The sequence below is a fragment of the Plectropomus leopardus genome, chromosome 10 (assembly GCF_008729295.1).
Source record: "Plectropomus leopardus isolate mb chromosome 10, YSFRI_Pleo_2.0, whole genome shotgun sequence".
In the NCBI taxonomy this organism is placed as follows: domain Eukaryota; kingdom Metazoa; phylum Chordata; class Actinopteri; order Perciformes; family Serranidae; genus Plectropomus; species Plectropomus leopardus.
Window position 1 is genome coordinate 204,755 of NC_056472.1, and position 19,510 is coordinate 224,264.

Genomic DNA, 19,510 nt, shown 5'->3' on the forward strand with positions numbered 1-19,510 from the left:
CTTTTTCTCACAACACTCTCAAATGTGTGATCCATGACAGAGGTTGTCCTCCAAAGTAACTGTGACCCATGACAATCTCCCTGACAATGTAAGAGTAGTCTACACACCTAGATGCGATCATGCACAACCAGCAGGAGACAGCGAAGGGGTTTGTGACAATGTACGAGTGGGACAAGAGGTCAGTTATTTTTTTAGCTTTTTTTCCTATAAGTTTTCATGGTTGTTCATATAATAAGTGCACATAATTCTTGTTACTTCAATTTTAGGTGTCAACATTGTATTGGGTGCATCCCTTTTCCACATTGTTATTGTCATTAAAGTCCTCCATCCCTCCAAATCCTGGGTGCACCCGACTAAATAAATTAGCACAGACATTCTTCTCCCTTGAGATTGTCCTAGAGGAACTGGAGGAAAGGGCATGCAGTTCTTCCTGGACAATCTCAAGTCACCCCCAGGTCCAGTGGCGACGGCAGAGAATTTTTTTGGCTATATAAAGGTGGGGCCAATCCATACACTGGTGGGGCTAAAATCAATGTCAAAATTTCAATATGAATGCATTAAAAGTATACCGCCCGCTCAACAGCCAGAAATAATACATGAGTTGAAATGATTACTATAAGATTATTGCACTGACTCCTTTTTCACACGCAACACAGAGAGAGAGAGAGATAGATTTGTAAAGAAATATAAATATATTTAAACTCACTCGCTCTGGCAGGTGGAAGTGAGCTCCTCCCTGTCCTGTTCCTCCTCAGGTGTGGATGAAAATTATTCAACATGCCTGGCACATTTTCTGTCCTGCATTGAGTGTTTATAGCAAAATGCTAATTTGCAACACATGTCCATGGGAGGCTTCTAGAAATTAGAAATTAAAATACAGAGAAAGAAGAAGAAGAAAATAAAAATAAAAGAAATATAGGTCAATACAAATACAGTATAACTATAAGTGGTAGATAAAATACAGATATAATTAAAGCTGCAAGCAGTGATGAATGGGCCCTCGCACCTCTGCGCACATCGGGGCTACTTGCTGGACGCTGAATGATACGGCTGTGTCTGTCTGGGAAAGGGCAACACTGCAGTGCAAAGAAGAAGCCAGCCTGTGCGTTTGTGGCAGGGCTTTGTGGAGCTGGATACCTGTGAAGTTTCTTGAGAAGGTGTTTGTGACTCTCTCTTTCTCTCTCTCTCTCTCTCTCTCTCTCTCTCTCTCTCTCTCTCTCTCTCTCAAAGTCAAAGCTGCAGCTGCCAGAGGTGTGAAACAGGGAAGCAGTCAGCCTGTGTGATTGTGGGAGGGTTGCATTTGCTGTAATCTGCTGCTTTTACAGTGCTGAGAGGGTAGGGTAAACAATGAAGTTAGAGCTCTATCTGCTACTATTTTGAAACCACCCCAGCAGCATTTCCTGCACTATATGGCCTGTGAACAGAGTTTACAAATATGAGCTGAGAGTGATTTGCTCCATTTTGTCTGTAAAAGACTTATATCAGGTGATAATAAAGGTATACTGAAAAATCACTCGGGCTCTAGCTGAAATTACAAAAATTTGGCTAAAAATTTAAATAAAATTAAAATTGGTGGACTTCCTTTTAGGTTTAGGGCATGACTCTAAGAGGCGTTTTTGTAGGTAGTGGGCTTTTACACATGTTTTGCAGCTCTAGGTTAAAGGGCCAGCAGGGGCTACTTAGTTGGAATTTTCTAGGTGGTGCTCCAGAGATATCTAGACACATCAAAGCAAAGAAAAGCATATCAAATATCACTTTCAAGACTTCTGATGCATGTGCCACGTTTGGTAAGTTTTGTGCATGCCTTGCCCCTCAAAAAGTGCTTCCAGTTTTATGGCGAATTATGCTTAACTTTGGCAACAGCGTTTGATGAAAACTCTAAAGTTTAATTTCTGTGCATCATGAAGGTCTTTAAAGTATTCTAATTGAATATGAGGTCAATTGAGTTAACCTGCTACAGAGGAAAAATGAAAAAGTAAAAAAAGTAACTTCCTGCTACCAATAGGTGGCGCTATGACTGTGATTCAAAATTGCACTGCAGATATCTTCAGGCGAGGACTCTTATAAAATCTGTGAAATTTTGTAAAGAGCTGACCATCTGAGGCGAAGGTACAACAGTTTTTGATGTCATGTCGAAAAATCAAAATTGTCCACCCCACTAGGGTAACACCTTTCAACGAAAACTCACAATAATCATTTTCAAGCATCATCAATGTCTTAAGGTTTTTTTGAAACCATTTTGAGATCTATCGAGTCAACCTGCTGGACGTCTTAGTGTAAAACTTTGCCTTTCCTGTGCCAATAGGTGGCGCTCTCATTATGTACCTGTAAGGGGATGCACCTAAAAATATAAAACATGTAACTTCCTGTTTCCAGTAGGTGGTGGTATGCTGATAAGTAAAATGAGCAATGCAGATGTGTTCAGGTCAGGACTCTCATAAAGCATGAGAAATTCGGGGCAGATTGGACAATGTCTGGCTACAACAACTTCCTGTTTTATGGCCAATCATCGTAGTTAAAAACCTAGCCACGCCCACATGGTGTGATGAAAAACTCAGAAACTGAATAACTTTAGATGTCCCAGGATCTTTAATTTCAGTGAAATTCAGAACAAGCTGGCAGAGAGTTTCAATCCTTCAGTTAGGGCCAATCGTTTGATGTAAACTGAAGTTTCAACAATGTCCTGTTTGACGGCAAAGACCATGTTGCCATGTCAACGATATTCATGAAAAAGCTCTGAAATCACAAGCAGGCTTTGTCATGGTCTCATCAATTTTCTTACCAAGTTTGAGCTGAATATGGTCAACCTGTAAGGAGGTGCACATCAAGATATAAAACATATAACTCCCTGTCTCCAGTAGGTGGCGCTGTAATGATTACTCAATTGAGCCATGCAGCTTTGTTCAGGCCGAGACTCTTATGAAGCATGAGAAGTTTTGGGCCAACCGGATGATGTTTGGCTGAGTTGCGACAAATTCCTGTTTCATGGCGAAACATCAAAGTTGGAAACCAAGCCAAGCCCACATAGTGTGACAACTGTTTTTTAAATCAGTTGTTGTGCGACAGGTCTTAGGAACCACATTTGAAGTCAATTTAGTGAAATCTCTAGGAGATATACATCAAAGAAGAACATATGATTTTTATGTAATTTCCTGTGGCCAGTAGGAGGCGCTATAAGAAATGGTAATGCTTATCATGTAAATGTGTTCAGGGTGGGACTGTCATCCAACATGTGAAGTTTGGTGAAGATTGGACCATGTCCTTTAGAGTTATAAACTACTGGCCCATTAACTCCCACACAGTGTGATGAAAACTCACAAATCTAATAACTTTTGATATCCCAGGCCTTCTGAGAGAAAGCCTAAGACCTATGAAATATTAGTTTTGACAAGGCTGCAAAATTTCACGAGTTTTCGTGCATATTAAAGCCCTCTAAAAGCAAATTCATTTCAAGGAATAATAATAATAATAATAATAATAATAATAAAATAATAATAAGAAGAAGAAAAATAATAGTAATAATAATAACGATTCCAAGTATTTCAAGAGGGTCCTCGCACCGTTCCGTGCTCGGGCCCTAATAATAACCCTCAGGCTGTAGCAAAAATTGCGAAACATTTGGCCAAAAATGTACTTAAACTTAGAAATGGTGGACTTTATCTTGGATTTAGGGCATGGCTAATCTCTAGGTTAATTAGTGTTTCCTCCATGTAATGGTGGAGTCTGGATCCTTTTGAAGTATTCTAGAAGTAGTGCTTGTGTCTCTCTCTGACTCTGTGTGTGTGTGTTTGTGTGTGTGAGGGTCAGCTAAAGCCACAGCTGTGATACATTTGAAAAGGGATCTAGCCTGTGTGACTGTGATAGAACACTATGTGGTCTAATATGATGCTTTTACAATGTTGAGAGTAGTGTAAATAATGGAGTAAGAGCTCCATCTGCTGGACAACTAGAGAATGCAACCATTTCAAAACCACCCAGCATCATTTTCTGCATTATATGGTCTTTGAACATATGTTTTCCTTTTAGTGCATTTGGGAAAAAAATATGTGCAGAGGCTGATTTGCTCCATTATGTCTGTAAAAGGCTCATATCAGCTGATAATATAGGTATATTGAAATGTCAGTTGGGCTCTAGCAGAAATGGCAGAAAATTGCCCAAAATTTAAATACAATTAAAAATGGTGGACTTTCTGTTGGGTTTAGGGCATGGCTCCAAGAGTTTTTTTGTATGTCTTGGGTTTTTACACAAATTTCTTAAGTTTCGTAACTCTAGGTTCAATGGTTCGCGAGGGCTGCTTAGTTGAAAATTAGTAGGTGGCGCTAATGAGCATATTTTGGCACATCACAGCAAAAAAAAAAAATCATATCAAATAACACATCATAGGACTATTGATGTGTATATCACATTTTGTGAGTTTTTAAGCATCTTTAGCCCCTCAAACACAACTTCCTGTTTTATGGCAAAGAACGCGGCAGAACGGCAACAGTGTTTGATGAAATCAAAAACTCGTCGCAATATAACATCACCAACTTTAATACTAGTTTCCGGAGATGAAGTCAATCAATCTGTAGGACTAGTTTGTTTTGAAACAGAGGCTAAAATTACAAAAAATATGAAAATTAAAACTAAAATGGCGGACTTCCTGTTGGGTTTAGGGCATGGCTCCAAGAGGTGTTTTTTTTTAGTTCTTGGGCCTGTACAGATATTTACAAAGTTTTGTAGCTCTAGGTTTAACAGTCTGCAGGGGCTGCTAAATATGAGGTCGCTGGGGTTATCCTGCTCTCTGGGAAACATCAAAGTGTAAAAAAAAGTAACTTCCTGATGCCACTATGTGGAGCTATGACTGTGACTCAAAATTGCACTGCGGGTGTCTTCAGGCTTGGACTCTCATCAAATGTGTGAAATTTGATTACGATCTGACCATCTGGAGTCAAGTTATGACAGTTTTTGATGTCATGTCGCAACATCGAAATTCCCCATGGCGTCACGATGACGGCATTCAACGAAGACGCACAATTTTTATTTTTAAGCAAGACCAACATCTTCATGATTTTTGACACAATTTTGAGATCAATCAAGTCAACCTGCTAGGAGCTGGACCTCTTAGTGTAAAACTTTGTCTTTCCTACACCAATAGGTGGCAATCTTACTGTTGCTTAAAACTGTCATATAGATGTGTTCAGGGCAAGACTCTCATCAAACCTGTGAAGTTTGATGCAGATTGGATCATGTACAAGTGAGATAAAAACTACTTCCTGTTTGGTGTCGAGACATCTTCTTGACTGCATAACTTCCACACCATTAAACGAAATCACAAATGTGTCGCAAACCAAACTTGCCCCCACTTGAAGATAGGATTTCTAAATTTTGGAATTCATTCATCATTGGAACAGAAAAACATCAGAAAATTGCAGACAAATTGTTTTGAATATGTTAAAGCCCACAAAAATAATAATAATAATAATAATAATAATAATAATAATAATAATAATAATAATATTATTATTATAATTATTATTTCTTATTATTATTATTCTTATTATTATTATTCTTATTATTATTGTTTGTTATAATAATAATAATAATAATTAATGCCAACTGATGCGACCGCATCTCTCTAAGAAAGGGCAACACTGCACGCAGCAGTAAATTTGTGCTTCTTCCATGTAGTGGTGGAGCTGGATACTTGTGAAATGTCTTTAGAAGAGGTGTTTGTGACTCTCTGACACTCTCTCTCTGTCTGTTGTGTGTGTGTGCGAGAGACAGAGACACAGCTGCAGCTCATGACAGGTCTCTGAAAAAGGGAGCCAGCCAGCCTGTGTGATGTGCCTTGCTGTATGTGCTCTATTCTGCTGCTAATGTATGCATGTGATTTACAGTGCTGAGAGTCACGCCAAATATTGGTATATTGACAAATCAGCCGGGCTCTAGCAGAAATTGCAAAAATTTGCAAATTTTAGAGGCCGAGAGAGAGAGAGTGTCAAAAAATGTGTTCTCACCACTTCATTGTTAAACTACTCTTCAGCACACAAGGACATTGTGACAGAGAGCGTTGCAGAACACAATAACTGACAGTGGTGCAATCAATCAGAGGTTTTTCTAATGTAAATTTGCAACCACTGAAGAATATCTGTATGTTAATTAAAAAAAACAATGGCCTCATCTTTCAAAGCAAATGAACAAGCTGACACTAAGATTGGTTCCAGGTACACGGAGAAGAGGACTTCGAACATTCTGACTTTATAGTACTTTGCAATTTTAAGAATCTCTCAGGCTGCATTATATTTAAGGCAACAGCAATAAACTGTTGTTATAATAATAATAATAATAATTAATGCCAACTGATGCGACCGCATCTCTCTAAGAAAGGGCAACACTGCACGCAGCAGTAAATTTGTGCTTCTTCCATGTAGTGGTGGAGCTGGATACTTGTGAAATGTCTTTAGAAGAGGTGTTTGTGACTCTCTGACACTCTCTCTCTGTCTGTGTGTGTGTGCGAGAGACAGAGACACAGCTGCAGCTCTGACAGGTGTGAAAAAGGGAGCCAGCCAGCCTGTGTGATTGTGCCTTGGCTGTATGTGCTCTATTCTGCTGCTATGTAGTGCATGTGATTTACAGTGCTGAGAGTCACGCCAAATATTGGTATATTGACAAATCAGCCGGGCTCTAGCAGAAATTGCAAAAATTTGCAAAAGAGAGAGAGAGAGAGAGAGTGTCAAAGTGTTCTCTTACTTCATTGTTAAACTACTCTCAGCACACAAGGACATTGTGACAGAGAGCGTTGCAGAACAGTAGACAGTGGTGCAATCAATCAGAGGTTTTTTAATGTAAGCAACACTGAAGTATATACTGTTATGTTAAAAAAAACAATGGCCTCATCTTTCTGCAAATGAACAAGATGACCTAAGGTTCCAGGGTACAGGAGAAGAGGACTTCGAACATGCTGACTTTATAGTACTTTGCAATTTCTAAGAATCTCTCAGCTGCATTATATTTAAGCAACAGCAATAAACACATTTAGGAGCTTATTGTGATCATCAGGGAAAAAGGAGAAAAATACTGTCATTTTTGACCATGCTTTTTGCTGTGAGTAAGCCTGCAACAGCTCTGTAAGTGGCAGATCACAACACACATGCAACCACACCTGCTGAAGCCTCGGTACTACAGGAAAGAAACACTAATTCACTGCTGTAGTGTTGCCCTTCCCAGAGAGATATGGCCGCATCAGTCAGTGTCCAGCAAGTAGCCCCAATGTGCGCGGAGCTGCAAGGGCCCATTCATCACTGCTTGCAGCTTTAATTAGGGCCTGAACAGTGCAAGGACCTTATTGTAATTGCTTTGTTTATTATTATTATTATTATTATTATTATTTTGTCAAATGAATCGCTTTTTTGAGGGCTTTATTACACTCAAAATCTCATGAAACTTGGCATGTTTATGGTGACTGGTGAAAATGTTTGTCTTTTATAGGTGTCGTGTCAGTAGCGCTCCCTTAATGCCAGCCCCAGCAAACCATTTCATGTAGAGTGATGAAAATTTAGAGGTAAATAGAACATGTCAGGACGGACAAAAAACCTCTTGGAGCCATACTCTAAACCCAACAGGAAGTCACCAATTTTAAGTTAAAATGTCATTTTTTGCGATTTCATGGTGTTGGAATTTGAGCAACTAGTCCTACAGATTTCAATGGACTGACTTCAAAACTTGTAATTCCTTGCCTTGTAAGGTGTGGGCAATTAATTGCAACCAGTTTTTGTTTTTGATTAACGATGTGGAAGTTATCAGGTCCAGAAGTTACACGATTTGCCACATAACAGGAAGCAGTTTTTAACTCAGTTGTACATGATCCAATTTGCATCAAACTTAATATGCTTGATGACAGTCCCGCCCTGAACACATCGTATGTAAGTTTCAATCAATAGTGAGAGTGCCACCTATTGGCACAGAAAAGACAAAGTTTTACACTAAGAGGTCCAGCACCTAGCAGGTTGACTTGATTGCTCTCTAAATTATGTCAAAAAATCATAAAGATGTTGGTGATTTTGTAAAATGAATATTGTCCGTTTTCGTCGAATGGCGTTCCTGCAGCACCATGGCGAATTACGATGTTGCAACATGACATCAAAAACTGTCATAACTTGACCCCAGATGGTCGGATCTTAACAAAATTTCACAGATTTGATGACAGTCCAGGCCTGAAGACACCTGCAGTGCAATTTTTAATCATAGTCATGGCCCTCCTAATGGCCACCAGAAGTTACTTTTTTTCCACTTTGATGTTTCCCCTGTAGGAAGTTAACCAGAGTGACTTCAAATCCTGCCTGAATACGGCAAACAGCTTCATGATGAAGAGACAAAAAACTTTTGACTTCATCAAATGTTGTTGCCATGGTAATGCACTATTCGCCATAAAATAGGAAACACTTTTTGAGGGACAAGGCATGCACGAAAACTCACCAAATTGAAAACAGACATCAAAAGTCCTAAATTGTGATATCGGATATGATTTTTTTTCATTCATGTGCCAAAATGGCTCTTGAGCGCCCCCTTGGATATTTCAATGAAGCAGCCCCCCGAACTGTTTAACATAGAGCTATGAAACTTGGGAAATGTGTATAAGCCTAAGACCTACAAAAAAGCCTCTTTTAATTTAAATTTTCATATTTTTTGTAATTTTAGCCTCTGTTCTAAAACGAACTAGTCTTACAGATTTCTTCTAATCAACTTCACATCCAGACCATAGTATTCCCTAAAGTTGGTGATTTTATATTGTGACCAATTTTTGATTTCATCACACGCTGTTGCCGTTTTTGCCATTAGACAGGAAGTTGTGTTTGAGGGGCTAAGGATGCGTAAAAGCTCACGAAACATGGTATACACATCAAAAGTCCGAAAATGTGATATTTGATATTCTTATTTTAGCGTTGATGTGTCTATATGGCTCTGGAGCGCCAACTAGAAAATTTTAACGAAGAAGCCCCCGCAGGCCATTTAACCTAGAGCTACGAAACTTGGGAAACATGCGTAAAAGCCCAAGACCTCCAAAAAAGCCGCTTGGAGCCATGTGCTAAACCCTACAGAAAGTCCACCAATTTTAATTTTGTTTACATTTTTTGGTAAATTTTAGCAATTTCTGCTAGAGCCCGACTGATTTTTTAATATACCTTTATTATCACCTGATATAAGCCTTATACAGACAAAATGGAGCAAATCAGGCTTTGGCTCATATTTTTTCCCATATGTGCCGATAGGAAAACTCTGTTCACAGAACATATAATGCAGGAAATGATGCTGGGGTCTTTTAGAAATAGTTGTATTACATTGTTTTTCCAGCAATCACACAGGCTGGTTGCTTCCCTTTTTCTTCAGCAGCTCTTTCAGCCGCAGCTTTGACTCTACCTCACACACACATACTCACAAAGATATAGACAGAGAAAGAGAGAGAGAGAGTCATAGAGAGACAGAGTCAGAGTTCACTCTTACTCCATTGTTAAACTACTCTAAGCATTCAAGGAACAGTGTTGCAGAACAGTGGATGGTAGTGCAGTCAGTCAGAATGTTTATACGGTAAGCAACATTGAAATACATACTGTTATATTAAAAACAATGGCCTCTTCTTTCTGCAAATGAACAAGATGATTTAAGGTTCCAGCGTACAGGAGGAGAGGACAATCAACCAGCTGACTTTATTGTATTAGCAATTTTCCAGACCCTCTTAGTGGTGTTATATTTAAGCAGCAACAAAAGACACATTTAGGGACTTACATAGATTATCAGGAAATAGGAGAAATATACTGTCATTTTTTTCCATGTTTGTTGCTGTGAGTTAGCCCACAGCATCGTTGTAAGTGGCAGATCACAATGCACACACACGCAACACACCCACACCCACACACACACACACACACACACACACAACTGCTAAAGTGACTTAGCTCATCTCCAGCCTTAGCACTAATTCACTGCTGCATGTAGTGTTGCCCTTTCTCAGACACGGCCGCATCAGTCAGCGTCCAGCGAGTCAGTGCTCGGGCCTTTATAATAAACGGACCAATTACAATAGGGTCTTCCCACCATTTGGTGCTCCGGCCCTAATAATTCCTTCAGTTTCAAGTGGGTCCTCGCACCGTTCGGTGCTCGGGCCCTAAAAAGGCTGTGTGAGGAGACTAAACATACATGATCCTGTACCTGTTTTAAGTGTGGGAACAAAGTTTTTTCTCCTTCAGCAATGATTTTACACCTTTTTTTTTTTAAAAGCAGTAAAATTATTTTGCATTTTTAGCTCAGTGGGTAGACTTTTCCAAAGTTTTGCTCCAGTAACAGAAAAGGCTGATTGTCCAAATGAGGTTTTGCACATTGGAATGTGACAGTTTCGGTTTACTGAGGCCTGTGTGCTAACTCCACTAGAATCCTGATTTCTTATGGCAAAGTCATTGAATAGAGAAGGAGCCGGACCATGCAACCATTTAAACATCAATTTCAGATTACAGTAGCTAATAAAACTTTCAAAACTAAACATATTATGTTTCTCTAGTACATGACAATAGTGACATCTTACAGTTTTTTTGTCTATGATTTTTATTGTTTGATTATATAAAGACATAATCAGTTTTAAGGTTTTTTGTGAGGCCTGAGACCAAGAACTAATGCAGTATGAGAGATATGAGATTAACATAGCATGCATTTAAAGTTGGGCTTATATAACTAAATAATTGATATGGTACTTTTTTTGGTTGTTCAATGGTAGGGATAGCCCAACCAAGCCCCACCCTGCTGTCGCCTATGCCCAGGTCAGATGGAATACATAATCCCTATAACATGTTCAGGGTCTTTTCTACAGCCGTCTCCCAATTGGACATGCAGAGATCAGCTTCACCAAGATCCCTAGATGTGTTACCTCTGCCCCTTATTTCTAAGAATGCAATGCTTTGAAGGAAACTTATCTTAGCCACTTGAATTTGTGACTGCATTCTTTAGGTCATTGACCAAAACTCATGATCATGGGTGAGGTCTCTAACATAGATCAACCAGTAAATCAAGACTTTTAGATCAGATGCCTTATTTCCTTTTCCAGTACTAATCTATCTATCAGTCTTGCCTTCTATCTGACCCGTACTCAAGAACAAGAACTCAAGATACATCAACTCCTTTACTTAAGGTTGTTATTCAGAACCAAGGTGGACATTGTGGAACAATCCACTTTTCTGGCTGAGTACCTTGGCTTTAAACTTGGAGGCATTGACTCTTATCCAAGCCTTGAATGCCAGTGCATGTTGGGGCCTGACAAAGCTTGCAGAACAACATCATCTGCAAACAGAGATGTAATTTGTCAGAATATGCAACAAGGCTCTGTTGTGTGCTGCAACTTTTGGGGGAACACATACATTGTTCAGGCACCTCAGAAAAGATATTGTGGAAAAGAGGAGACAGCTGATTGTAGAACAGCAGATTGAGGCAGAGCTGGTAAGGGGAGATCCAATGCACTGAGGGGATCAACAGTATGAATATCTCATTTGACCTTTAGTTTTAGAATGGAATGAATGTATTACATCTCTGACTCATCAACCCAAACTGCCCTTCCTAGATTTCTTTTGATGTCACAGTGACCGCATACTCATGTATGGAGGAAACATCTTTCAGTATCAGACCTTTGGGCATTAAAGACACATTGACAGTGACCTTATCTACAAATTGTGAGTGTCAGTGTGAAGACCCACAGAACAGAAGCCATCCACACTGCAAGGGCAAGGGAAGAGTACACTGTGGTATTTGCAGGTAAGCTTTAGCTCTCTCACACAACAATTGTGTCAGTGAGTTGGCATAAACTGTAATTTCATTTAAAAAAAATGTATTTTCAAAAATTAAAAAATTCCTCTTTCTTCTCTCTTTGCATAGGTTATTATTCAACCATCTATGTTGACTTATGTTCATGTTTCTTGACTCTTGTGCAAATAATGACTATCCTCTGTTAGGAGCAGAGAAGCATAGATTGATGTTGTTGCTTGGTGCAAACTGTCTTCTGATGCAGGACAGTCCAAAGAAAACCTGTCACGAGTTTTGATTCTCTCAGGAAGAGAATCTAAACATGTACATCTTCTTCTGTGAACACTTAACACACAAATTTGTTGTGCTCATGCATCATGAATGGGACCCTTTGAGTGGTTGGAAGACTAGCTTTCCACCATTGTTGTGTTTTTTCAGACTCTGACCAAACTATTCCTGTGCTTAGGTGCACCTTTACTTAGCTGTTTTTTTATTTTTTATTTTTTTGCTAATGTCAGTTTTTATTATCCTTTCTAACATGTCTTTATTCAGCTGCAGTGAAGGCTCCATTGGTCAGTTCTGCGAGTGCTCCATTGGTAATAAAGACGAGCGTACCCTGCGTGCATCCTGTCAGAGGCAGAACGGCACTGAGTGTGAGGGTCGAGGAGACTGTGAGTGTGGCAGGTGCAAGTGCCACACCACAGAGAGCGGCAGCAGTTACCATGGTGAATTCTGCGAGTGTGACGATGAACACTGTGAGAGGTTCCAGAATAAACTATGTGGAGGTACAGTTCCTGTCCTTTTTAAATTAAAGTGTTATAGCCAAAAAATTAACTTTTTCAGTTGTGGTTCAACAGATTTTTTTTTGTCTCATTCACAAAATATGAGTAAATTTGTGAGCAGATCTGCACATAAATTATCTTGATACTTACCAGACCCTTGAACACTGAGGAATTTTTTTTTTTGATCATAGGCATAGGTGTGTGGTTCATGTAAGCCTATGAGTTGTAAACTGACAGTGCACTCCAGCCACATATCAATTTGCATACATCCACTTATGAACAGCCATACATGGAGATGAAAATTACTATCATTGGGTGCATCCTTTTGACCTGCGACCATGCTGCAAACAGAGACATAGAGAAAAACTTTCCCAACACTGAGAGTGAAGTATTTTGGGTGGAGTGAGAAAGATTTTTATTTTTTTTCTGTTTGTAGCCCAGTGGTATAACAGTAAATCCATATATTGCTTATTATTTAGGACATATTTAAAATCACCACATCACATATATTATAGGTATCATGGCCTAAATTAATTGATCATCTCCTGCAGAATAGCTCCCTCTCCTCCTCTCTAGGGAGAGAAGCAGAGCTTGGTTGGGCTCGGGCTCTGTGCTTAGATGATGTGATAATGTCATGAATCATTTTACATTCTGACAGCAACCACTAATCACTGAATCTGCTGATTGCCAACTAATTGATCTCAATGGCTTATATTTCTACTCTTTTGTCATTTAAATTTATGTTTCAAAGGCATCTGCGTGTATTGTTAACATAACAAAGCACAATACAAATTAAACTTGTAATTGTAATTTCTTATAATGACAAGCAATATTTGTCTGCATTCCTTATTTACACAAGCTCTACAAATGGCCAGAGGTTAGTGTAGATTTTATTAGTACCTACTAACAGATTGGAGTTACCAAAATATTGACGAATGCCAGAATACACATACAGTAAATGTCCTTCTGCTAACACTTTACACATAAATAAATTCTGCTCACATTTCACATTTCCACTGTCTGTATTCTGTGGCCCTACCATACAAGTTAAATGCATTTCCTTCTTAAACAAACATTTGGATAGAATATTATTTACATTTTGGAATCTGCTTTGTTACATTCATGTTTGCTATCACTCTTATTTTGCTACAAGGTATAGGGAGGTGCCTTGTTTTTGTGGATGGTAAATTACAAAAAATAAGAGAAGGGAATAGAGAAGGGTGTGGGACTTTTCAGTTTCAAAAATGTTAAAATGACTATCAGAAACAATTATATTAATTAATATGATTTTATTTACCTTTAAGTCAAAACAGAGCATCACCCTCCAAAAAGGAAAATGAGAGCCAATTAACCTTCTGGAATCATTATGGACATTTTTGTCCAAATGGATCATATTTCATGGTTGTTTTTGCAATCATTTTGGCTGTGTTGGTGCATATGATATGATTTTTTGTAAGAAGGTTTTTTCTTGATAAATTCTGAAATTCCAATTTTAATTTTTGTAGTGGGTCTAAAATACAATGTGATTAACTACTACCCTTTAAGGCCATTAAGGACAAAAATGTCCACTTCCAAAATCTTTCATAAAAATACTATATAAAAAAAATGTTTTTCCCAAATATTTTGGCTTGAATCTCTTTATCATCTTCAGTCAAAATCAAAACTATCAAATGATTAAACACTGTTGGTATTTTAACCCTTTAAATGCCAGTTTAAATACATGATGTCACTGCTTTTCATGAAAAGTACACACAAAAAATGAGTTATTTACAATATGATAAATGAGGGGAAGAGGGGTTTTTTTTTTAAAATCCTGGTCTTGGATATGTCAAAGATTAGCAACAACAATTTATTTTTATGCATTTATAGTTTTTTGTGCAGAGTCAGATTTATAAATTATTAAAAACTTGTTAAATCCATTATAGACAAAAATGGCATTTTCCAAAAACTGCGGTAAAAATATTTCAGAATAATATCTTTTTTCCCCAATTTTTGGATTAAATCTTTAAATCAACTTCAGTCCTGATCAAAAATACCAAAACATTCAATTACTTTCAGGATTTTAACCCTTTAACTACCAGTTTGTTTACATGAGGTCACTGTTTTTTTTGGTTTTTTTGGAAAAAAAAGGAAAAAAAACACAGCCATTGCAGTATATAATGATGATTTCTGTAATGTCAAGGTTTTAGTTTGGAGGAAAGTAAATTTGTTCTGCTCATGCTTCATGAATGAGACCCTTGAGTGGTTGAAAGACTAGCTTTCCACCATTGTTGTGTTTTTTCAGACTCTGACTACAAACTATTCCTGTGCTTAGGTGCACCTTTACTTAGCTGTTTTTTTTATTTTTTATTTTTTTTGCTAATGTCAGTTTTTATTATCCTTTCTAACATGTCTTTATTCAGCTGCAGTGAAGGCTCCATTGGTCAGTTCTGCGAGTGCTCCATTGGTAATAAAGACGAGCGTACCCTGCGTGCATCCTGTCAGAGGCAGACCCTTGAGTGGTTGAAAGACTAGCTTTCCACCATTGTTGTGTTTTTTTAGACTCTGACCAAACTATTCTTGTGCTTAGGTGCACCTTTACACTAAGCATTAATTCCTGAGGTTGGTCACTGCCACCCCTCAGACAGGATATACAGGGTGGCATGAACAGGGTGGCATGAACACACAAATGTGTAGTTAAAAGCAAGTATATCAGCACTCTAACCAGGCTGGGGGGTCAAAGGGTACAAGTGACCACTCTTAAGCCCCAGGGGGCCCATGCAAAGGTCTAGTTGGTGTGATAAGGGGCAGGATTTGAAAAACGTTTCAATAATTTCAATTTTAATAATCCGTCAATAATATCTAATGGCTGGCCTGCTCTTACTCTTCTCTCTACTCCTCAACTTTTAGGAAAGGGTAAGTGCAACTGTGGCAGATGTGAATGCAATGCAGGCTATGAAGGCTCAGCCTGTCAGTGTAAGGTGTCTACAGATGGCTGTCAGACCCCAAACAACACAGTGTGCTACGGTAGAGGAATCTGCAAGTGCAACCGCTGTGAGTGTATAGAGGGTTACCAGCATACACGATGCAAGACATGCCTCGGCTGCCCTGACCCTTGCCAGACCAAACTGTAAGGAGCCCAGACTTCTGTTCAGCTTTTACTTTCAAGTATTATTAAAAACTTGACACTCAAACATTTGGTCATAAATGAACAAAGTAGCTCCACTACTGACCTAAGGATTAACTGGCGTTAATTATCTCATTTCAGGAACTGCATTGAATGCCTTGGTTTTGAGTCTGGTCCCTTTACAAAAAACTGCAGTGCAGCTTGCAGAAATATTTCTCATGAGATGGTAGATCAGTTTGCCATACAAAGCAAGAGGTGCCATCAGAGGGACGCAGACGGCTGCTGGATCAAATTTAATCTGGAACAGTTGTTTGGAGAGGATAACTACAGGGCTGAAATTCTGAATCAGAGAGGTAAGCTGCTGATGGAATACAGAAAAGTCTTTTGAGCTGTTCAACTCTCACATTTTCTTTGTTTTAGTTTTCAGTGATTCTGCTTTACAATAAACTTAAAACAGGAATAGGACTCTCTTTGTCAGGCTGTATATGAACAGCTGCATTTTCAGCTAAATGCTAACACTAACATGTTAAGGCTCACAATGATATAATAGTGCTAAAATGCTGCAGAAGGTGATTATCATGCTTACACATGCTAACATTTGCAAACATCAGCTGAGGCTGACAACAAGTTTTGCAGATTCATAAACTGATGTGTTGGACAAATTGAAATGAAAAAGGTGAGAAATTGAGGATCACCAAAGCTGCTACAATTCATCCTGAAGGGAATGTCAGCAGACATGCACTACTCCATTTAATCATTCTGTATAGTTTAGCATTTTGGATATGAGTAAAACCTTCTGTAATGTTTTTCTCTTCTTTCAGACTGTCCAGAACCACCCAGCGTCACAGCCATCATCGTCGGCTCCATTGTGTCTGTGGCTTTCATTGGCATCCTGCTGCTGATGCTCATCAAGCTACTTATCTACATGAAGGACCTAAAAGAGTTCCGGAAATTTGAAAATGAAAAGAAAAAATCCAAATGGGCAAATGTAAGACGATTTTTTTGAGTGTCTGTTTTTACTATCCCAACAGTCAAGGGTATGGAGACCAAATCTGCCTATATAAGAAATAAAAAACATAAATATGTAAGGGGCTGGCATAACTTAAGCCTGGTAAACACTGCAATTTTGGGCTGTCTCAGACGAAAGATAACAGTTGTGACAGAAACATGGCCATATCTCTGGTTGTGTGGTTGGGCCCTAAAGCAGTGGTCCTACATTGCACAGTTTGAGAGCTTCAAGGACGACCTTTGTCACAGTCTGCCGACAGAAATGCAGCATGAAATGATGCACTACCAGCGTGACGCTGCTAAATGCTAAATGCTAATAGATGCCAATAATTACTTCGAGCACTCCTTGCAAAGCTGGTGTGCACAGTTGGCCTCTTTTCCCCAGCCATGACCACGTCCACATTCCCCTCCTCCTCCTCTTCGCTAGATTTTTCCTCACACATGTAAATTCCGCTATTGCAAAGGCTCAGTTTGTTTGTTTACATTTTTCTCTAGTTGTGGAGACATGAAGCTTTATCTACAGCAGCGTAGATGAAGCTTGATGTCGTACCCATCTATTAAGATCCATATCGCACCGTGTGGCTGCACTAAACTTATAAGATTGCATAAATCTCACAGTCTGCAGGAGGCTTTAGATATGATAGACGCTTGGATATTTTATCACAATAATCTATCTGAAATTACAGTTTGCATTGATTGATTACACCTAATACAATACTACATCAAGTTTATTGTAAATTACAACCATGGCTGGAGGCTACAGATAAGATTGTATGAAACAGGCCAAAAGGTCTGGGATTTGGTGGCCGTTTACTGTTGTGAATGATTGAAATTATTGAAATTATAATTGAAATGATTAATTATTGAAATTATAATTATCCACACTGCAGTAACATTATTTGCAGCCCCCAGCCAACGTTGCTATATACAGTAAACGTATTTTAGTTGTAATCAAAAATAAACATTGTCATTTCAGATAGATATGATAGACGTCAGTATATTTTCTCACTGTAATCTATCTAAGTTATGGTTGCAGCAACAAAGAGGCTTATGCCACATAACGTGGTCGAAACCAGCTACTCAAAGTATTCATGGTGAATAGTAAATTATATGCCATACTCATGCCTGGTTAATGTGCTGCTAATTGGAGTTTTCTATAACGTATGATGTATAATGTGTGATTCCACTCTACCATTAATATTAAACATATCCAAAAATGATACAATTAATATCAGTTGGCTCTATATTTCTGTTATAAATTATTTAGACTGGCTCTCTGGCTAGGCTAACAATAGCCATGTCAGCTAAAGCTGGCTATAATATTAGTTTCAGGGTACATTGGCAAGGAAATGCCGATAGACTATAAACTCAGTTAACTGTCATTACAAAAGCATGGCAAAGATCCCAACATTATGGACTCAACTTATATGTATACATTATTATATTTGTAGCGCTAAGTTTTGCTAAATTTTTCAACAAAGACAAAAAGAAATATACATTTACAGTAAAGCATTACTTAAGCACACTCAGTGTGCTGGTGGAAAACAGTGGATACCACTCCAGGGATCGGCTTGTGCCACTGGACACAGTAATGGTTTGTACCGTGCACCTTGGGAACTTTGTTATTTGTATTTTGGCTATGATTTTATTTACCATCCCACCATTGTGAGTGAGGGAAATCTGCTGCTCACAGACAGACAGGGAGCAGCTCAATCAATTAATATATGCTTAATAAGTTAAAGCACATTGAAGCACACAGAGTGAGGTATTTGTGTAATTTAATCAGTACTCTGCAGATTATGCTACCCTAAATGGGAGAGAAACAGAGTCATAACATGAAAAAAACACAGGACTTGTCTGGAGACAACTGAAATGGGCACAAAGCAAATGCAAAAAAATGCAAAGCACAATTGAAAATGTTGCACTGCTCTTACATTTTTGTTGAGTGACACCATTCGAAAGTGTTGCACAGGCACAGTGAGCCTGTGTGTTGCATATGGTATGAAATCTTAAACTTCAGTGAATTCAAGACAATATTTAAAAACATCATAGGAAAAAAAAACAAACTAATCAGTGTGATTTCTCTTTTACCAGGCTGATAACCCACTGTTCCAGAATGCCACCACCACTGTGACCAATCCAACATTTACTGGAGAATGAGCTCGAAGCACTGCAGCACAGCATTCACACAGCAAACACAGCTCTGTCAAGAGTTATGGCTGTATGTCAGGAGAGAATAATTTGTTCTGCTTTTGTGCGAATGTTGATATTTACACATTTTTTGCTGGTTGACTTGCTTCCTTTCTTATTAATTAATTTCTGTCATGTACTGTATTCACAACTGCAGTTGTGATATATTGTAGTGTTTGTTGCTCATAATGTAGAAATTAGGAGAGTAGGGCAGAGGATGGGCATTTAGATTTGAAACATACATACACTGGATGCATCATATTAGAACATCTCTCATTTTATAGTTCAGTTGTTTCTGTGTTGATAATACCTAAAATGATTATCTGAGATGTATGTTTGAATTGGAGGTAAAAATAAATTAAGAAAGATCAGAAAATCAAACATTTTCATAATGTGTTGTTATTTAAAATATTGTATAGGCTAAGTACGATTTAAATCTGTAGTAGTTAATTTCCATGGCATAACAGACAACTATTGAGCCAATATTCACGCTCCAGACCAGTTTTATAGGTATATTAGGTAGAAACTCATCCAATAACACATGTAGACTTTTCAATTGATTGGGTTTTTCATCACAACAAGCACAAACAAAAAAAGCCACATTAGATGCAGAAAAACCTTTCGACAGAGTCAACTGTTCATGTCTCATTTCCACATTTAA

General features: G+C 38.4%; 1 protein-coding gene across 1 annotated transcript in view; it reads left to right on the forward strand.

The window, feature by feature from the left end:
* itgb2 (integrin, beta 2) overlaps positions 1 to 19,230 on the forward strand; it is a 39,599-nt gene extending 20,369 nt beyond the window's left edge. The window contains exons 10-16 of the mRNA XM_042494314.1: positions 41 to 178; positions 11,585 to 11,775; positions 12,316 to 12,548; positions 15,435 to 15,654; positions 15,793 to 16,004; positions 16,473 to 16,639; positions 18,754 to 19,230. Of these exons, the coding sequence (XP_042350248.1) occupies positions 41 to 178; positions 11,585 to 11,775; positions 12,316 to 12,548; positions 15,435 to 15,654; positions 15,793 to 16,004; positions 16,473 to 16,639; positions 18,754 to 18,819 (1,227 nt within the window). The 3' untranslated portion in view covers positions 18,820 to 19,230. The remainder of the gene's footprint in view (positions 1 to 40; positions 179 to 11,584; positions 11,776 to 12,315; positions 12,549 to 15,434; positions 15,655 to 15,792; positions 16,005 to 16,472; positions 16,640 to 18,753) is intronic.
* Positions 19,231 to 19,510: the final 280 nt, after the last annotated feature.